This window comes from Pseudoliparis swirei, chromosome 16, assembly GCF_029220125.1.
Source record: "Pseudoliparis swirei isolate HS2019 ecotype Mariana Trench chromosome 16, NWPU_hadal_v1, whole genome shotgun sequence".
Taxonomy (NCBI): Eukaryota; Metazoa; Chordata; class Actinopteri; order Perciformes; family Liparidae; genus Pseudoliparis; species Pseudoliparis swirei.
This window is the reverse complement of record NC_079403.1, coordinates 2,632,327-2,652,425: the sequence shown is the minus strand read 5'-3', so window position 1 is coordinate 2,652,425 and position 20,099 is coordinate 2,632,327. Positions and strand designations below refer to the sequence as shown.

Genomic DNA, 20,099 nt, shown 5'->3' with positions numbered 1-20,099 from the left:
ACACAGATACACACTGACACACACACACACACACACACACACACACACACACACACACACACACACACACACACACACACACACACACACACACACACACACAGACTCACACTGACACACACACACACACACACACACAGACTCACACACACACACACACACACACACACAGAATGGCCGGTGTGGTGTGTGTCTTTACCTTCTCACGTGAAGCGGCGCGGCAGCAGCTGCTGGTTCGAGGCACCGGAGCAACTCTGATCCGGGCTCCACATCCAGCAGGTCTGTAATCGCCCCGCAGTGAGGCCCCACTGCACTTCCTGTGGATACTTTCAAAATAAAACTGTCTTTAAGCGTCGGTGTGAAGGTTTGGAATTTCCCAGTTTCTCCCTCCACATTGTCATAGATAAATGACTAAAAGTTATATCCATACGACTAATAATGATAAAATAACAATGAGAATAATAGTGGTAAACACAATTATATGTAATAATGATTGGCAGATATTGATGATATTAATCAACAATGATAATAACAGCATAAGAATAATAGTAATAATAATATAAACAAATCTTAGTCAACTAAATATGTAATAAATAATATACATAAGTAAATACATTTAGTATTAATAGCAAGTATGTATCATGTGATTTCCCTTTGAGTGACATTTTGTAATTTTTTAAAATACCATTATTCATTTTTAATGACATTAAATGATCGGTTTATATATATATAGTTTAAAGGAGCTAAATATTAAATACTGGATTAAATATACTGAATAATAAGACACTCTTCAGAAAATATGGTTTTGTGTTTTGACACCGTGTTTATTTCAATGTCTGTAAACTATAGTTATACAAAGCAACAAAAAATGATTATAAAAAATCTCATTAACACTTTTATTTTGAAAGGTAACTTCCGGATGCACTTGCTCCAGCGGATTCCTGCACTAAACCACGCCTTCAGAAGAGAAGCACACACTTCATGTTGAGAAATACATCATATAGAATATATATCATATATATAGATAATATATCATATATATTATGCATATGGTATATATATATATTAGATATATGGATAAAATACCATACATATGGAAGATATATATCATCATATAGAAGATATATATCATACATATGGAATATATATGATATATATGGATAATATATCATATATATAAGATATATATCATACATATGTATGATATATATCATACATATAAGATATATATTATGCATATGGGATATATATCATATATAGAAGATATATATCATCCATATGGAATATATATCTTATATGTATGATATATATCATACATATAAGATATATATAATGCATATGGGATATATATTATCCTTATGGAAGATATATATCATACATATGGAATATATATATCATGTATCTATGATATATAGCTTGCATATGGAGATATATCATATGTAATCATCCATATAATATGATAAATAAAGTACCCTGGTCTATATTAGAGGAACGTTCCCGTCGTGGAACTCAGGCGGTTCTCCTGCTGACGATGACGTCATCATAATTAGCGCGTCGGCCGCTCTGTGTTTAGTGGGAGAGGCGGCGAGCAGGATCAGCTCCTTCGGGTCAGACGTCGACTCAATCAGGATGTTATGAATGAAATCAGGATGTTATGAATGAAACCAGGATGTTATGAATGAAATCAGGATGTTATGAATGAAATCAGGATGTTATGAATGAAACCAGGATGTTATGAATGAAATCAGGATGTTATAAATGAAATCAGGATGTTATGAATGAAATCAGGATGTTATGAATGAAATCAGGATGTTATAAATGAAACCAGGATGTTATGAATGAAATCAGGATGTTATGAATGAAATAAGGATGTTATAAATGAAATCAGGATGTTAGGAATGAAATCAGGATGTTATGAATGAAATCAGGATGTTATAAATGAAACCAGGATGTTATGAATGAAATCAGGATGTTATAAATGAAACCAGGATGTTATGAATGAAATCAGGATGTTATAAATGAAACCAGGATGTTATTAATGAAACCAGGATGTTATAAATGAAATCAGGATGTTATAAATGAAACCAGGATGTTATAAATGAAATCAGGATGTTATTAATGAAATCAGGATGTTATAAATGAAATATGGATGTTATAAATGAAATATGGATGTTATGAATGAAATCAGGATGTTATAAATGAAACCAGGATGTTATAAATGAAATCAGGATGTTATAAATGAAACCAGGATGTTATAAATGAAATCAGGATGTTATGAATGAAACCAGGATGTTATAAATGAAATCAGGATGTTATAAATGAAATCAGGATGTTATAAATGAAATCAGGATGTTATAAATGAAACCAGGATGTTATAAATGAAATCAGGATGTTATAAATGAAACCAGGATGTTATGAATGAAACCAGGATGTTATAAATGAAACCAGGATGTTATAAATGAAATCAGGATGTTATAAATGAAACCAGGATGTTATGAATGAAACCAGGATGTTATAAATGAAACCAGGATGTTATCAATGAAACCAGGATGATTTTTAAGGAAATTAGGGAGATTTTTCTCAACTTGAGATCCAAAATGATTTACATGTTTAAATGATGCAGCCAAAACAAATTACAGACAGACAGATGGAGAGAGACAGAGAGAGGGAGGGAGACAGAGAGACAGAGACAGGGAGGGAGAGAGAGAGACAGAGAGAGGGAGGGAGACAGAGAGAGAGACAGCGAGAAAAATAGGGAAACAGAGAGCGACAGGGAGAGAGAGAAAGAGAGACAGAGGGAGGGAGAGCGAGTGAGACAGAGAGAAAGAGAGACGGAGGGAGACAGAGAGAGCGACAGGGCGAGAGAGAGGGAGACAGAGAGAGAGAGAGACAGAGGGAGAGACAGAGACAGCGAGAAAGAGAGACAGGGAGAGAGAGGGAGGGAGAGCGAGTGAGACAGCGAGAAAGAGAGAGGGAGGGAGACAGAGAGACAGAGGCAGAGAGAAAGAGAGGGAGAGAGAGACTATCTCATCTCCTCATTGAGGAAGTTTAACTCTTCTTGTTCCGGTTTGAGTATAAAATAAAATCATAACAAACCTGAGTCAACCGGCTGATCCAGAATCAGCTGCTAAGCACTCCTCCTCCTCTTCCTCCTCCTCCAACACTCCGTGTCCACAAGGGGGCGCCAGAACCAACACTACGTGAAAGTTCTTTAATTGTCAGTTTATATGATTTCAAATGTTTCCAGAAGCTTCATGCTTCATGTTTATATAATCATATAATATATATAATATAATGCTGAACACATTATATATTATTAGTGTTGTAATATTTTAAATTAAATACATTAAAATATATATGAATATATTTCCACATCCTTTTGTTGTCATGTTGTTTGTATTTTAATTAAATTAAATCTTTGATTCTCAACATCTGGAAACAGCTGGAACATCTTTTACTATTTTAATGTTTTTATTCTAAAGTTACAAAAGTGAAAACAAGGAAATAATAATAGTGACAATGTGATCGATGCTTTTGGGAAATTATCACTATTATACAGGACTGTCTCAGAAAATTAGAATATTGTGATAAAGTTCTTTATTTTCTGTAATGCAATTAAAAAAACAAAAATGTCATGCATTCTGGATTCATTACAAATCAACTGAAATATTGCAAGCCTTTTATTCTTTTAATATTGCTGATTATGGCTTACAGCTTAAGAAAACTCTAAAATCCTATCTCATAAAATGTTAATATTTCCTCAGACCAAGTTAAAAAAAAGATTTATAACAGCTGAGTGTTTGTCAAGGCTCAGGAAACCCTTGCAGGTGTTTCGAGTTAATTAGACAATTCAAGTGATTTGTTTAATACCCTACTAGTATACTTTTTCATGATATTCTAATATTTAGAGATAGGATATTTGAGTTTTCTTAAGCTGTAAGCCATAATCAGCAATATTAAAAGAATAAAAGGCTTGCAATATTTCAGTTGATTTGTAATGAATCCAGAATGCATGACATTTTTGTTTTTTTAATTGCATTACAAAAAATAAAGAACTTCATCACAATATTCTAATTTTCTGAGACAGTCCTGTATATAATACGATTACAATCTTATAATTTGTATACATATATAAATATATATAAATATATATGTAAATATAATATACAGGACTGTCTCAGAAAATTAGAATATTGTGATGAAGTTCTTTATTTTCTGTAATGCAATTCAAAAAACAAAAATGTCATGCATTCTGGATTCATTACAAATCAACTGAAATATTGCAAGCCTTTTATTCTTTTAATATTGCTGATTATGGCTTACAGCTTAAGAAAACTCAAATATCCTATCTCTAAATATTAGAATATCATGAAAAAGTATACTAGTAGGGTATTAAACAAATCACTTGAATTGTCTAATTAACTCGAAACACCTGCAAGGGTTTCCTGAGCCTTGACAAACACTCAGCTGTTATAAATCTTTTTTTTACTTGGTCTGAGGAAATATTAAAATTTTATGAGATAGGATTTTAGAGTTTTCTTAAGCTGTAAGCCATAATCAGCAATATTAAAAGAATAAAAGGCTTGCAATATTTCAGTTGATTTGTAATGAATCCAGAATGCATGACATTTTGTTTTTAATTGCATTACAGAAAATAAAGAACTTTATCACAATATTCTAATTTTCTGAGACAGTCCTGTATAGTCATTGCATTAAAAAAACTAAAACTAAAATATCCTGATAGAATTATAAACTGTTTTAATTCCTTTTGTAAAATGTAAAAATAAAAGGTTTAATTGTTTTAAAGACACATTTTAATTATTCGTTTCTGAACCCACGAAGACATCAAATAAAACCATCAGATAGCGAAAGAGACGCGTCATCAATAATCATTTATTCTCAGATGTTTATGATTCACATTTCTGTACAGACGCTTCTTATCCAACATTAAAAAAAGAAAAGAAAAAAAGTTTAAAGTTGATAGAAAAGCTTCTGCTTTAAAAAATAAACTCTAACCTATACAACACGGAAACAAAGAGCCGGTTAGCGTCGTGGAAACACCGGCACGACGTCCGGGAGCCGGGCGGTTTGGGGGTCAGTGGAGACGTTTACACGTTTATTTCATTTAAGCTGCACCCGGTGTTCAGGGGATGCAAAATGAGCTCTAACGATTTCTGTAGGAGAAGAAAACAAAACGGAAGTCCTAAATGTCGACGTTGCGTCATCGCTTCATTCCGCCCGGCGACATGTCGCCGGGCGGAATGAAGCGATGACGCAACGTCGACATTTAGGAGTCCTGTAAGGGACCGGGGGACTCACCGCGTGGCGTGTTTCTCCCCCAGGAGTCCCGTTTGTGTCCTTCCCACCGCAGCGACAACAACAACAACAACAACAACAACAGACTCACTCTCGTGTTTGGAGGCGCATGTCGCCGTCCCTCTGGAGCTGAAACAGGAAGCCCGTGACGGCGTTTTCTCCCCGGAGGTTTGTTTTTGTTTACGTCCGCCGAGCGAAGCGTCGTTTATTATCACGGGGGAAAAAAACGACGACGACGGGCGAAAGCGTGGAAACGTGTGATGAAACCGAATTCTCCGAGCGTCCCTGAACGCCTCTGGACTCACTGGCGCGGCGCGGCGTCCGGCTCGCCGCCGTCCACGGTGCGGATGATGACGATCTGCTCCAGGCTCTGGGCCGGGGACGGCGGCGGCCGCAGCTGCTCCACCAGCGCGTGCAGCGTCTCCGAGTTGATGGTCTGCTCCGGGTCGGGCTCGAAGGTCACGGGGTCGTCGTCGTCGTCGGCGCCGCTGATGGCGGTGTGCGTGGGCTCCGGCTTGAAGTCCTGGACGATGGCGTCGAGCGGGGGCGGGGCTTTGGGGTCGGGGGTCGCCGGCTCTCCGGCTTCCGCGATGGATGCCACGCCGCGGCTCTCCTGGTGGAGCTTACTCTGGACGAAGGCCACGGGGTGCCTGAGAGAGCCACACACACACACAGAGAGAGACACACACACACAGAGAGACACACACACACACACACACACACACACACACACACACACACACACAGAGAGAGAGAGAGACACACACACAGAGAGAGAGAGACACACACACACACAGAGAGAGACACATACACACACAGAGAGAGAGAGACACACACAGAGACACACACACACACAGAGAGAGAGACACACACACACACACACACAGAGAGACACACACACACACACACAGAGAGAGAGACACACACACAGAGAGAGAGAGACACACACAGAGAGAGACACACACACACACAGAGAGAGACACACACACACAGAGAGAGACACACACACACACACACACACAGAGAGAGACACACACACACACACACAGAGAGAGACACACACACACAGAGAGACACACACACACACACAGAGAGACACACACACACACACAGAGAGAGACACACACGCACACACAGACACACACACAGAGACACACACACACAGACACACGGAGAGAGACACACACAGAAACACACACACACATACGCACACAAACACACCCAGAGAGACACACACACACACACACCCAGAGAGACACACACACAGAGAGACACACACACACACAGATTATTATTTTTTATATAAAAGAAAGAATATTATTATTATTTAATTTATTTATATATATATATTAGGGCTGTCAGCGTTAACGCGTTAATCTATGCGATTAATTTGGCCGCGTTAACGCACTAAAATATTTTAACGCAATTATTTTTTTTATTTTATTTTTTTAAACCGCGGCAGTACGGTTTGACACTGTTTCCGTTTTTAAAACAATCATTTCTCCGCGAAAATAAGGATCATAAATCAGTTTAACTCGTGGATGAATCAGTCGGGTTTCCTCCTGCTCTCCTTCCTCCCGTCTCCCCCTCTGATCCACAGAGGAACGGAGGGGCGACGTGTCGGGTGACGCGGCGCGGAAAGAACTCGTCACACGAAACCTTCAACGTGATTGGTCAATCCGTTTGTCTGTCAACATTTCGGTAAAAGAACAACCAATGAACACTCAGTAAATCACAAAGGACCTCCCACCTCACAGGTTAGGCTCATTTAGCAGCCTGTCAGTCAGAGAACCAGAGAACACGGCGCGAGGACAATGAGCCTTATTTCAGAGCTGAGATTGTTCTGGAATGTTTGATGTATAACACGTGGGGGTGTATCACATGCAAAAGACTTTAAACAGTGAATTTAATTTATTTTGTAAAATGTATAAAATGCCCCCAGCCTCCAGAGGGTTAACGTGACATATTTGAATGTCAGTCAGTTATCAAGGCCACTGGTTCTGCTGTTGTTCAGTGGTAAAGATGACAGGACCAATGGGGTCTCAATATACTTCTTTTTTTTTTACTAATCTGATGTTTCACTGAAGAAACAATTTATCATCCACGATATTAAATACCTCGCTGGCACTGTATATGTAGGAGCCTCTTTGAAAACACAGCTCTGTGTGAAGTTTTGTCTTTCAAAGAAGGAAACACTTTTAACCCTTGTGTTGCCTTGGGTCATTTTGACCCTACCCCTCCCCGCCTTTGGGTCATTTTGACCCGATTCAATGTTTCACCCTCCTGTTACCTTTATATTTACTAACATATTTTATCCTTTGGGTTCAATTTGACGCCAGCAATTAAAACCTCCAGAAAATTACTAGAATTAATATTGTTTTCCAAGTTTAAGTGTGAGGCACTTTATGTTTGTTTGTTGACTACCGAAAGAACACCGACATTAAACATTGAATGGGGTCAAATTAACCCGAAGGCGGCAGGAGGGTGTAATATTGATTCGGGTCAAAATGACCCGAAGGCAACACAAGGGTTAAACGGTGAATTTAATTTTTTTTGTAGAATGTATAAAATGAGCCCAGCCTCCAGAGGGTTAACGTGACATATGTGAATGTCAGTCAGTTACCAAGGCCACTGGTTCTGCTGTTCAGTGGTAAAGATGACAGGACCAATGTGTCTCAATATATTTATTTTTTTTACGAATCTGATGTTTCACTGAAGAAACAATTTATCATCCACGATATTAAATACCTCGCTGGCACTGTATATGTAGGAGCCTCTTTGAAAACACTGCTCTGTGTGAAGTTTTGTCTTTAAAAAGAATGAACTTTTAATTGCGATTAATTGCGATTAATTAATCGCAATTTCAAAATGTGCGATTAATTAGTTAATTTTTTTTAATCGATTGACAGCCCTAATATATATATATCCCCCCCCCCCCAAAAAATAATAAAAAAATATATATCCAACAATTTAAATACAAAACATACCCCTAAATCTGTGGTTTCTCTTAAAGGGACAGTGCACCATAACGGAAAGTGACCAAATCAAATTGTGATCATTTCTGTCTGCTAGTATAAAACACACACACACACACACACATATTTACACCCCCCCCCCCACACACACACACACACCTGCTCTGGCTCTCTCCTTGTGTTGCCGCACTTCGTCGGCGTGAGCCTTCTCCTGGTGTTTGATCATGTTCTTCACGCTGGCGAAGCGGTTTCCACACAGCAGACACTGCACGCCGTTGTTCCCCTCTGCACACACACACACACAGAGACACACACGGAGACACACACACATGTTTTTAAACTCCCGTGTCACCGCCTCCCTCCTCGTGGAGCTCTCCAGGTGAACTCACCTGGGTGGAATCTCCTCAGGTGCTTCTTCAGCTCCGAGGACGTCACAAAGCTTCCTTCACACTGGGAGCATTTGTACGGCGTCTCGCCTGAAACGCACATAGTTGTGTTATTTTACTACACACTGTGGTGACGAGCGTCGGCTCTCGTTGTTGCGTCATCGCTCCTGTTGCCGCTTATAACGTTTGTTTTTAACCAAGAAAAAATCGTAAAGCTCTAAATATGTTTTATTAATATTAATATTAAAAATAATAAAACACTGTGTTCAGTCAATTACAGATTATTCTTTATTTTAACATTTAAACTTTTTTACTTTTCTGTATCGTATATCATTAAACTTATTATTATTATTATTATTATTATTAATATTAATAAAATAAACCAAAACACAGCCATGAGGAAGACAATAAATAATGAGAATGAATTAAATCACAAGATGTTCAGATTTAAACAAATCATCTAAAACATTTGGACTGGGAACAGGAAGCAGGGAAAAGGAAACAGAAAGCAGGGAACAGGAAGCAGGGAATAGGAAGCAGGGAACAGGAAGAAGGGAACAGGAAGCGGGAAGCAGGGAACAGAAAGCAGGGAATAGGAAGCCGGGAACAGAAAGCAGGGAATAGGAAGCAGGGAACAGGAAGCAGGGAACAGGAAGCAGGAAGCGGGAAGCAGGACTCACCTGTGTGCTTGCGGGCGTGGGCGATGAGCGACGAGGACACGGAGAACGACATGCCGCACAGATCGCACTGGTACGGCTTCTCGCCCGTGTGGCGCCGCTTGTGATAGGTCAGCGTGCTCGACTGGGCAAACGCCTGACCACAGATATCACACACATAGGGCTTCTCCCCACTGTGGAGGCTGGGGGGGGGAGGGAGGGGGGGGAGAGAGAGAGAGAGAGAGAGGGGGGGGGGAGGAGAGAAAGAACATTTGAATAATACAAATGTAATAATACTATAATAAAGATAATAAAATATAAAATACATGCAGACAAAAGATAAATAAAAAACTCATAAATTGGAACAATATAATAATCTAAAGAATATTTTAAAATATTAATTATAACAGTAATAACGAGAACGGGCACTCAGTAGAGTGCATACCTTCGCATATCACAAGATTGGGCATTGAATTATGAACATTTTGGCATTAGTTGCATGCCAATTGGATAGAAATTGACCGTGCTATGGTAAAAAGAAGATTTTGACCTTTTCATGACCTTGACCTTTGAGCCGATCGATCCCAAAATCTAATCAACTGGTCCCCGGATAATAACCAATCATCCCACCAAATTTCATGCGATTCGGTTTAATACTTTTTTAGTTATGCGACTAAAACGCATACAAATAAATAAATAAATACACGGCGATCAAAACATAACCTTCCGCATTTTCAATGCGAAGGTAATTATAACAAAGAAAAATATTTGAATAATAATTTAATAATACTAAAATGACATTGATGCTAATTATAACATGAACTATAAATAAATAAATGCCAACGATGATAAACAACAACAACAGCCGGCGGCGCTCGGCGTACCGGATGTGGATCTTGTAGTTGGACGACGTGGCGAACTTGAAGCCGCAGCGCTCGCAGGTGTACGGCTTCTCCTCGCCGTGGTGCATCCGGCGGTGAGCCACCAGCTGGCACTTCTGAGCGAAGCACTTATCACAGCTGGAGCAGTTGAACGGCTTCTCACCTGCACCCAGAGGAAGAGGTGCATACATCATCATCATCATCTTCTTCTTCTTCTTGCCGCTGTGCGGTAGAAGCTCCAGTCGCATCGCTGAGATCATTTCTCTTGTTTCACTTCCTCCTTCTTACATTTTTTTGGGTGTTTAGAAATCAAGTCTACAGGTGACTTCCTGTCCCTGGTCCCTCACCTGTGTGGATGATCAGGGTACTTCCCGTCTGCTCACCTGACTTCCCGTCTGCTCACCTGACTTCCTGTCTGCTCACCTGTGTGGATGCTCAGGGTACTTCCTGTCTGCTCACCTGTGTGGTGCTCACCTGACTTCCTGTCTGCTCACCTGTGTGGATGCTCAGGGTACTTCCTGTCTGCTCACCTGTGTGGCGGCTCAGGGTACTTCCTGTCTGCTCACCTGTGTGGCGGCTCAGGGTACTTCCTGTCTGCTCACCTGACTTCCCGTCTGCTCACCTGTGTGGATACGCAGGTGCGTCTTCAGCTGCGTGGCCTGCCTGAAGTTCTTGGAGCAGAAGATGCAGACGAAGGGCTTCAGGCCCTTGTGGATCTTCTCGTGGCGCCGCAGGCTGCTCACGTCCTTGAACATCTTGTTGCACTCGGTGCACGCCAGCGACAGCTCGTCCACCTCGGACGGGTCCGCGACTTCGCCTTCCTCCACCTCGTCTTCATCCTCGTCTTCCTCGTGCTCCCCCTTCTCGATGAGGTCGTCGTCGTCGTCGTCGTCCGCGCCCGGCCCGCCGCTCTCCCCGTCGTCTCCCTCCTCCGCGGTCTTCCTCCTGCCCCGCCCTCTCCCTCGGCCCCGCCCCCTCCCGCGGCCCCGCCCCCTCCGCCCCTCCTCGCCACCCATCCGCGGCTTCTTCGCCGCCGAGTCGCCGCCGCCGTCGTCCTCCTGCGACGGGCTCCAGTCTTCGGAGAAGTCTTCAAAATCCTTCACGCTCCCGTCGGAATCTTCCAGGAACAGATCCTCGGTCTTGACTCCGCCCCTCCCTCTCCCCCTCCCCCTTCCTCTCCCCCGGCCCCGCCCTCTCCCTCGGCCCCGCCCCCTCCCCCTGGTTTTCGAGGCGGCGTCCCCGGAGCCGCTCGCCTCCACCCTCTCGCCCCTCTTCGGCCGGCCTCTCTTCCGGCCCGTTCCCCTCGCGCCGGGCCTCGGCGCGGCGGCGGGGTTGTAGTCGCCGTCGCTCTTCTCCGGCTCCTCGATATCCATGTAGCCGGCGACCTCTTCCTCCTCCTCCTCCTCCTCCTCGCCAAGCTCCACGCCGGCCACCCCGCCGGCCACCCCGCCTCCCTCCCCCTCCTCCACCCGACTCTCACCCGCGGCGGCGGCGATGGAGAGGGGGAGGGGCGAGTGGGGGCTGCCGTGCGACATCGGGCTGGGAGGAGAGAGGCCGGCGTCTTTGTCCATCTCCGACCAATGGGGCGTCTCCACCAGGTACCGCGTCGCCTCGGAGATCCCCAGGAACACGGCGGCGCGGCGCACGGCGGCTTGTCTGGTGCTAAACAACAACAACAACAAATCACTCCTTAAGTCAGTCAACAAATCATGTGCAGGAATACTTATTCTGATGAAGAAAGCGATAAAAAATATTAAATGTAAGTAATAAAAAATATTAAAAAGTAATGAAAAATATTCAAAGTATGTAATAAAAAATATTAAATATAAGTAATAAAAAATATTAAAAGTAGGTTAAAAAAATATTAAAAGTAAGTAATAAAAAATATTAAAAAGTAATAAATAATATTAGAAGTATGTAATAAAAAATATTAAAAAGTAATAAAAAATATTAAAAGTAAGTTATACAAAATATTAAAAAGTAATAAAAAATATTAAATGTATGTAATAAAAAATATTAAATATAAGTAATAACAAATATTAAAAGTAAGTATAAAAAACTATTAAAAGTAACGAATACATAATATTAAAAGCAATAAAAAACATTAAAAGTAAGTAATAAAAATCATTAAAAGTAAGTAATAAAAACCATTAAAAATTAATGCATTCTATTAAAAGTAAGTAATACTTTTTTTTTTTAAGTACCGGTAAGTAATAAAAACCATTGAATAATCCATCTAGCAACAGGGTGATCTCATCTTCATTATTAGAAGGCGTGTGTGATGGCGCTCTACCTGCTGAGGTTCATCTGGCCGGTGTAGATGAACTCCAGCAGCTTCTCCAGGGCGTAGCGGCTGACCTTCTCGGGGTCGAGCGTGGTGACCTCCTGGCCCCTCTCGGCCTGCGTGGAGAAGTACTTGCTGAAGGCGGCCAGGATGTTGCGGTGCGCCCTGAACTCCACGTCGCGCACCATGATGGTGACGTCGCACAGGAAGTCCATCTCCCGCTGCTGGTGGAGGCGCTGCAGCAGCAGCCTCCCGTGGCTGGAGACCTGGGACATCTCTGCAGGGCGGAGGAGACGTTACCTCTACGAGAAACGACACGGATCACATTAGTGTCCACTGGGGGGCGCTGCAGAATCACAGAGGCATTAGTGTCCACTAAGGGGCGCTGCAGGGCGAGACAATCCACTTGGGATTTAAATTTCAGGATAAATTCGACCTCACGAACCAAAACAAACATTTCAAATCTTTTTAAATGATCACTGCTGTAAGAGGTTTAGGTTTGTTTTATTGATTGAAAACATCTAAACGTCTGCTGCACCCAAATGGACAAAGAATAAACAATGTAGTTGTATTGTAAAAAATCAGTAAAAATAAAAATATATATTTTTCTGTGTTTTTTATTTTTAATATTGCTTTTACGTTAGTATTATTCTTTATTTTTTATATGTCAATAAATCCTGGGGAAAGACAAAAGCAAAAGGTTAGTCAGTCACAAATATAAAGTTTTCATAAAAAATAAAAAGGTTAATAATTTCCTTAAACAGCTGTATTATATAATATATTTATAGTTTGTTTTATGTGATGCTTTTGATAAGTCTGATTGAAAACATCTAAACTTCTGCTGCACTGAAACGGACAAAGATAAAAAAATGTAATTGTATTGTAACGTCTATCGGTAAAAATACTATTTTTAATATTTCATTATTTTATATTGCTTCAAATTTACTCTTTTTTTCTGCTTTTTTTATGTCAATAAATACCATGGAAAGACAAAAGCCCCAACAAAGTTAGTCAGTCTCTCAATACACATCTCACAAATATATAGTTTAATTATCTTTCTCTTAAAAAAATATAAATGAAAAAGGCGTAATAATTTCCTTAAACAGCCGTCTGCTGCATTTAGCAAACACTCCGGGACAGGAGGAAACGGTGTGGCTCCCTGCTTGTTGTATTTACTTTATTTTTAGACAACAATGGCGCTGCACGTCTGAATAAACATCTCACATCCGTAATAACAACCGCTTCAAGCCGTCTGTCCTGCAAACGTCTAAAGACCGCTGAAAGAAGACAGTTTAATCTTTACTTATGTATATTTTGAGCAAGATGTTGATGTTTTTTATGATTTCTCGACTTTTCATTTCTTCGTATTTATATATTTTGATATCTGCAATATTGTACACATATTTATATATATATTATGAAATAATGTAAAATATATATATGTATATATTATATTCATATATATTAATATACATATTTGACATATATAAAATAATGTAATAAATATATGGAAATTTGAATACAGTAATATATATTATTTTAAATATAATAATATATATATTTTACATGTATATAAGTTATTTTGTACCATGTCTTTGTCAACTTACTCTGTCGTGTGTCTGCTTCACCGCCTCCTCTTTCTTTAACTCTTAAATTGAAGCTATAAAAAAAGAGAAAAAGAATATCAGGACGTGTAAGAAGACATGAAGCATAGCTAAAGTATATGTATATATATATATTTAGAGCATGTATCGTCTCACGGACACTCATCGATGGGTATAACTCTGAATCAGCAGCTTTGACAGGTGAGATGTAAAAACGTAGTTTTGGAAAATAAAAGCTCCCGCCCGCTTCCCGTAGCGGGCCTCAGGGCGAAGCTAACGTTAGCAGCGGCGTCGCAGACCCGTTAAACGCACTTCTGGTGGGGATTTAACAATTCACCTGTACAGGTGAGTCCTTCGTGGACTTTACCTGCCACCAGAGGAGCGAATGTGGCGGTTAACGGCGAAACCGGGGCGACAAACGTGCGAAACCAACGGCCGTCGTAGTGGCCGAAAAAGCGCGGAAAACATTGTGCTCTTATTTCGAAGGTTCGACGGCTGGTGCCGGCGGTGTGTCGACGTAACTCGGCACAAAATGTCAAAAACACCTATTTAAACCGACGGGTCGAGCGCACGCGTCGTCGATTACGGCGCGTCGCGTGCGTGAATGCGCCGTTATTTACTAAGAATAAAGTAAAAATAAAAGCAAGGGGAAGAAAAGTACCTTCTAATATCCGCGATCTGCAGCCATTATCCCGTGACGTCGCGGGGTTCTCGCGAGACTTCGTTCCAGTGAAGAGAGTTGGGTTGGTCAAGATGAACACCGCCCCGGAAAGCGGACGAGAGTGAGGTGGAGATCGATTATTTTTGGTACAGCAGCAGCAAAAACTAATAATAATTATATATATATATACATATATATATATTTAAACACATAAAATGATATGTATTTATTCATTTATTTTTATTGCAGCATCAACACAAGTATGCATATATTAATATACATACAATATATAAATACATAAAATGATATGTATTTATTTATTTTTATTGCAGCATCAAAACAAATATGCATGTATTAATATACATACAATATATATATATATATTATTGTATACATTGACTACAGCAGCATACAAGTAAGCAATACAATATATATATTTTTTACAATGTATCAAACAGATTAGGATAGAATAATAATAATAAAAGTTCTCTTTGAATGAATCCACATATTAATCCAATGAAACCACAATAAACCACTGTTTTAAGATTAAAGCTTCTACAGTCTGTATTCATGTATTATCATATCAACTATAACACCGTTATACTGTTAATCATTTCTATGGCTACATTTTTGCACTATTACTTTGTTAGTTAGTTTTATTTTTTCATTATTCTATCCTATTTTATTATATATTGTGCATTTGTCTTATTATTCTATCCTATTTGTGTAATTTGCATTTGAAAAATATATTTGTAATCTTAATGGGTTTCAGCTGGTTAAATAAATGTTTAATAACATAATTATATTCTATTTCAGTATCTATTGTGCATTTTTAAAATTCTATCCTATTTGTTGGCATTTTTATTATTATTCTATCAAATTGTTTCGTTTATATTGTGCTTTTATTTAATGCCACCACATTTTTTTATGTATTGTGCCTTTTTATCATTATTCTATCCTATTTTTATTACTTATTGCGCTTTTTGTTTTTTACAATTGTATTATCTTTTTTGTCCTTCGCGAGACACCGTCTTCCCTCGTTGCCACAGCAACTCCTCCAAACTCCTCCGACATGTCGGAGCTTTACGTCGCTTTCTGCGCGGAACACGTGATGGATATAAATCCACGCGTTTTACAAGCTTTGGAGAAGACGGCGGCCACAGAGTAAGTTATTAAATGTAATGTAAACCACTGGAACGTAACGTCAACTAAAAGCGAACTGTTTAGGTTAGTGTTGCCTTCAGGTGCTGCTGGTTAATATCGCTATTAGCTACGGCAACGCCACAGTTTATAAATAAAATACTACTACTAATGCTTTGGGAATATCATCGATCACATGCCAGGTTTGACTTTTTGTCTTGATATAATATTGTCATATTAGATTAGAAAAAAAACCACAACACAGAATGTCAGGTTTTAGATATTACGCAGTGCACCTGAAGGCATCACGGATGTCTGCTCATTGTGAGTGTTGTTGCTGTTGTTTATTTGGCAGCAGTGTCACAATAAAGCTGCCAGGAAGCCACAACCTGAGAGACGCTGAGCGACTGAGTGACGGAGACGCTCTCGCTCTCTCAAAGTGTCTGAGGGGCAACAAGACGGTGACAGGTGAGCACCGCACCTGGGGACAGGAGGACAGGAGGAGAGGAGGAGAGGAGGACACGAGGACACAAGGACAGGAGGACAGGAGGAGAGGAGGAGAGGAGGACACAAGGACAGGAGGACACGAGGACAGGAGGAGAGGAGGATGTAAACAATCTAAAGGTGGTTGTCTGTGTACCAACAGCTCTCGATGTGAGGTACAATAACATCACCGACGCAGGGGTGGCACACCTGGCTGACCTCCTCCAGGTGAGCATGAGGGGGATGGTGTTCATTATATTGGTTTAAACGGTTGATGTGACACCATGTGGTTTATTTATTTGGGTCGTATTTCATATTCAGGTTGTTGTTTGTCTTTGTGTGTTTGTCTCTCAGGAGGACGACTCGTCTCTGCTCTCTCTGGACTTGATGTTCAACGACATCCAGAGCGACGGAGCTGAGCTTCTAGCCAAGGGACTGAAGGTCCTCACACACACACACACACACACACACCTATGTGTGTGTGTGTATATATATATACATATCGCCTCTCTCTCTCTCTCTCTCCAGTGTAACAGCACCTTGCTCTCTCTCAGACTGTCCAACAATAAGATAGAGAGCAGAGGAGCGATGCACCTGGCCAGAATGCTGCAGGTGAACAGCACCTTGAGGGAGCTGGAGCTGGCCGACTGCCACCTGGTAAACACACTTATACACACACACACACACACACACACATATATATATATATATAATACATATATTATATATGTATATATTTTATATCTTATATGTATAATATATATATATACATTTATATATATATAATATATATATTACATATGTATATATTATATATTTATATTATATATAATGTATAATATATATACATATTATATGTATATATATATTATATGTATATTATACATATATTATATATGTATATATTATATATATAATGTATAATATATGTATATGTGTATATATTATACATTATATATAATATATAATGTATATATATAATATATATATATATAGTATATATATCTTATCTATATGATCTCAAAGAAGTGATTCCTCTGATCTGATTGGTCGTCCCATCAGGACACTCAGAGCGTCATCGCGTTGGCCGTCGTCCTGAGAGCCAATCAGACGCTCCGCTCGGTGGACATCAGCCGGCCGCTGCTCTTCAGCCTCCAGGTAGGAACGCAGCGAGCAGCAGCGAGCACCTTCAGGAACAGCAGGTGGTGTTCCCCGCAGGAGGAGTGGGCGGTGCACGTCTCAGAGATGCTGGTGGTGAACGTCGGCCTGGTGGAGCTCCACCTGGGGAAGGTGGGGCTGAGCGACGCGGGGGTGGAGCGGCTGAGCGGAGGCCTGAGGCTCAACGGCGGCCTGCGATACCTGGACCTCCGCTGGTAGGATGCTCCACCTTTAAACATCCTCCACCCTTTAAACATGCTCCACCCTTTAAACATGCTCCACCCGTTAAACATGATCCACCCTTTAAACATGATCCACCCTTTAAACATGCTCCACCCGTTAAACATGCTCCACCCTTTAAACATCATCCACCCTTTAAACATGCTCCACCCTTTAAACATGCTCCACCCATTAAACATGCTCCACCCGTTAAACATGATCCACCCTTTAAACATGCTCCACCCTTTAAACATGCTCCACCCTTTAAACATGCTCCACGCTTTAAACATGCTCCACCCTTTAAACATCATCCACCCTTTGAACACAATCCACCCTGTTACCATCCTCCACCCTTTAAACATGCTCCACCCTTTAAACATGCTCCACCCTTTAAACATAAGCCACCCTTTAAACGTGCTCCACCCTTTAAACATGCTCCACCCTTTAAACATGCTCCACCCTTTAAACATAAGCCACCCTTTAAACATGCTCCACCTTTTTGTCACCTCCTCCACCCCCCCCCCACCCCTTCCCCCCTTCCTCTCAGTAACCGTGTGACTCGTGACGGCGTGCGCCACCTGGCCGACCTGCTGCAGCACCACCCGAGCCTGGAGGTCGTGGATCTGTCGTCCAATCGGATCGAAGACGAAGGCGCCGTGTTCCTGAGCGAGGCCGTCGCCGGGCGGAGCAGCGTCCTGAGAGAGTGAGTCCCGAACACCGTCACCTGGACCAAGATACCTTTAGGCCTCAACATCGGCCCCAACCCGTCCATCCCTGTCCCTCGCCAAAATTAAAATTAAATTTAAATTAAATTTAAAAAAGGGGGGGAAAGGGAACCAAATTAAAATTAAATTAAATTAAAACAAACATAAAAATATACATAAAATGAAAATAAATTCTCGAACATTTTCTGAAGTGTCATCTGAAATGTTTTCTCACGGTCTTCTGAAGATCAACCTCAGCCTCGACCTCCTCCTGAGCGTCTGATGGTCCTCACTGACGCTCGTCTCCGTGCTTCAGGCTTTCTGTGCGCAGCAACACCATCAGGACGGAGGGCCTTCTGTCTCTGGCCCGGGCGATGGCGGCCAGCACGACCCTGGACCACCTGTACATCTGGGGGAACCACCTGGAGGAGCCCGTCTGTCAGGTGACGTGTCCGACAGGCCCCGCCCCCTCACCTGTCCGTCACGTTTTTAACCCTCCGGCTCCTCCCCCTCAGGCCTTCGGGGAGCTGATGGCCAGCGGCCGGCTTCCTGCGGAGCAGACGGACGTCAGCCCGTACGAGGTGGACGGCCGGGCGCTCCTCGCCGAGGCCTCGCACAGTCTGAGGAGGCACTACGCCTCCTCCACGCCACCACGCCTCCTCCTCCACGCCACCACGCCTCCTCCGCCCACTGGGAGCCAGACCCTCTGAGTCCTGCTGAGCCTCAGGACCTCATGCCAGAGACTTTGTGCACAAACGTGTCAGATGAACTAAAATAAAACAATTCAACCAAAAGAACTGAAAGTCAAGAAGTCTCAAAGTAAATTTACATTTTATTCATATTAAAATATTCAGTGCACGTATTTTAAGGGCGTAAGAGACGCCTGTGAATGCCAAGAGGCGTATTTCATCAAACCGGATCGCCCGATCAAGATCTTATGAAATTATATATATTTTTAGAATAACGGAAAACTATTGAGATTAACTCATAGAAGACGGCAGTTATTTCCTCTCCTGGTCACCAGGGGGCGACTCCTCTGGTTGTATAGAAGTCTATGCTTCATGTGTTAAAGCTGCATTCTCTCTACTCACCACCAGGGGGCGACTCCTCTGGTTGTATGAGAAAAAAATCTTGATTTATTCCCTCGTTACAACAAAAGATATAAATCAGGTGACATGAAAACAATATAACTTTGCTAAATACATATACATATATATGTATAAATATATCGCTAATTTATTTCTTATATATAATACATATATATTTTATATACTGCATATATATAATATTTTTATTTATTTATTTATTCATATATATATATAAATATATTAGTTACTATATATATATATATATAATGAATAAATCCTTAATTTAATTGAGTGTTCTGTACTTCTATGTGTTCAATACAAATTAAGAAAATTAAATATTTTTGATTTTAAATGTCTTCAATCTCCAGGAAAACCAAAGCTCGGATGTCTCCGCTCAGTTCCCCCTCAGTGACCTTTGAAGGTCGTCTCCAGGCGTTTGAGGCTCTACTCTTCCTCGGTAGCCTCGAGCGCGTCCCACTCCAGCCGGACGCTCCTCTTCTTCAGGACGCCGTCCAGCCGCTGCCGGTCCCGGGAGCCGGCGGTC

The 20,099-nt window shown here is 41.1% G+C and overlaps 4 protein-coding genes across 15 annotated transcripts in view; 1 reads left to right on the top strand and 3 right to left on the bottom strand.

Moving 5' to 3' along the window:
- The window catches only part of pld1b (phospholipase D1b), a 40,181-nt gene extending 39,918 nt beyond the window's left edge, over positions 1–263 (bottom strand). For both annotated transcript variants that reach the window (XM_056433784.1, XM_056433776.1), the window contains exon 1: positions 200–263. The gene's annotated coding sequence lies outside the window, so the exon portion shown is untranslated. The remainder of the gene's footprint in view (positions 1–199) is intronic.
- Positions 264–5,617: 5,354 nt separating this feature from the next.
- mynn (myoneurin) lies at positions 5,618–14,993 on the bottom strand. Its single transcript, XM_056434662.1, has 10 exons — positions 14,764–14,993; positions 14,106–14,158; positions 12,508–12,800; positions 11,468–11,876; positions 10,837–11,311; positions 10,218–10,377; positions 9,358–9,536; positions 8,681–8,767; positions 8,447–8,576; positions 5,618–5,966 (listed from the first exon to the last, which is right to left on the bottom strand). Exons 3-10 carry the CDS (start codon positions 12,771–12,773, stop codon positions 5,618–5,620), a joined length of 2,055 nt encoding a protein of 684 aa, XP_056290637.1. The 5' UTR covers positions 12,774–12,800; positions 14,106–14,158; positions 14,764–14,993.
- lrrc34 (leucine rich repeat containing 34) lies at positions 14,264–19,184 on the top strand. Of its 9 annotated transcripts, XM_056433719.1 has the most exons (10): positions 15,008–15,927; positions 16,259–16,371; positions 16,550–16,614; positions 16,741–16,827; positions 16,915–17,043; positions 17,449–17,544; positions 17,605–17,759; positions 18,311–18,466; positions 18,784–18,910; positions 18,983–19,184. In XM_056433719.1, the coding sequence occupies exons 1-10, from the start codon at positions 15,836–15,838 to the stop codon at positions 19,175–19,177; spliced, it is 1,215 nt and encodes a 404-aa protein (XP_056289694.1). In that variant the 5' UTR covers positions 15,008–15,835; the 3' UTR covers positions 19,178–19,184. The 9 variants fall into 9 exon arrangements, with proteins under 9 accessions (XP_056289696.1, XP_056289694.1, XP_056289693.1 ...); XM_056433718.1 differs by having other exon boundaries at positions 18,784–19,184; XM_056433717.1 differs by having other exon boundaries at positions 17,449–17,759; positions 18,784–19,184.
- A 97-nt stretch (positions 19,185–19,281) lies between these two features.
- lrrc31 (leucine rich repeat containing 31) overlaps positions 19,282–20,099 on the bottom strand; it is an 8,523-nt gene continuing 7,705 nt past the window's right edge. For all 3 annotated transcript variants that reach the window (XM_056433711.1, XM_056433710.1, XM_056433712.1), the window contains one exon: positions 19,282–20,099. This exon is cut by the window's right edge and continues 238 nt beyond it. In XM_056433711.1, coding sequence (XP_056289686.1) covers positions 20,000–20,099 — 100 coding nt within the window. In that variant the 3' untranslated portion in view covers positions 19,282–19,999.